The sequence below is a fragment of the Sinocyclocheilus grahami genome, unplaced genomic scaffold (genome assembly GCF_001515645.1).
Source record: "Sinocyclocheilus grahami isolate Dianchi unplaced genomic scaffold, SAMN03320097.WGS_v1.1 scaffold1552.1, whole genome shotgun sequence".
Lineage (NCBI taxonomy): Eukaryota > Metazoa > Chordata > Actinopteri > Cypriniformes > Cyprinidae > Sinocyclocheilus > Sinocyclocheilus grahami.
The window spans coordinates 204,959-205,632 of record NW_015506731.1 but is presented as its reverse complement, the minus strand read 5'-3'; the positions used below and the strand labels follow the sequence as shown (position 1 = coordinate 205,632).

At 40.2% G+C, this 674-nt stretch overlaps 1 protein-coding gene across 1 annotated transcript in view; it reads right to left on the bottom strand.

Annotated features, from left to right (window-relative positions):
* Positions 1 to 674, bottom strand: part of LOC107571140 (golgin subfamily A member 1-like) — a 25,874-nt gene that overhangs the window by 8,435 nt on the left and 16,765 nt on the right. Inside the window, exons 9-10 of the mRNA XM_016257425.1 lie at positions 392 to 517; positions 208 to 313 (exon numbers count right to left, since the gene is read on the bottom strand). Coding sequence (XP_016112911.1) covers positions 208 to 313; positions 392 to 517 — 232 coding nt within the window. The remainder of the gene's footprint in view (positions 1 to 207; positions 314 to 391; positions 518 to 674) is intronic.

Genomic DNA, 674 nt, shown 5'->3' with positions numbered 1-674 from the left:
TTACGAGTCCGACTCTCTAACCATTAGGCCACGACTTCCCAATATTACTATTTTTACTGTTTGCAATGTGTCAACAAAATACCTTTACATTTCAATATTTGACTATAAAAAATAATTTTTAAAAAGACTATTTCTTGAAAGAGTTTTCCAGGCATGGAACTCACAACTGTAAAAACATCATGCAGATCAGCACATGAGTTTAGATGCTGGGGTTTACCTGGGCCTCCAGTGAAGTGACTGCAGTGGTGTGATTTGTTCTCTCCTCCAGTAACTCTCCTCTGGCCCCCTCTAACCTCTGCTCCAATGAAGACTTCTACACAAACACAATAGGTGGTTTTTAGATGACTGAAACTGCAGTTAGACGATAGGTGTGTAGATTGTGTCCTCTGACCTCTTTGAGCAGTTCCTGTAGGTGCTCATCCAGAGAGAAGTTCGCTTCTAATCTCCTTTCTAAGGAAGCAGCCTTCTCCTGCAAATCAGCCATTACACGCTCTCGCTCCTCCTCTGTCACTGCCACCTGGCCAATCACAGTATGGTATGAAGAGTTATAACGATATGGCCATGAAAAAGTGTTGCATATGTCACAAATAAGACATACTTTTCTCTGTTTTATGCAATATTATTAGTTAACATGACAGACTGAATCAACAGAAACCCTGACTAATCAATTTAAA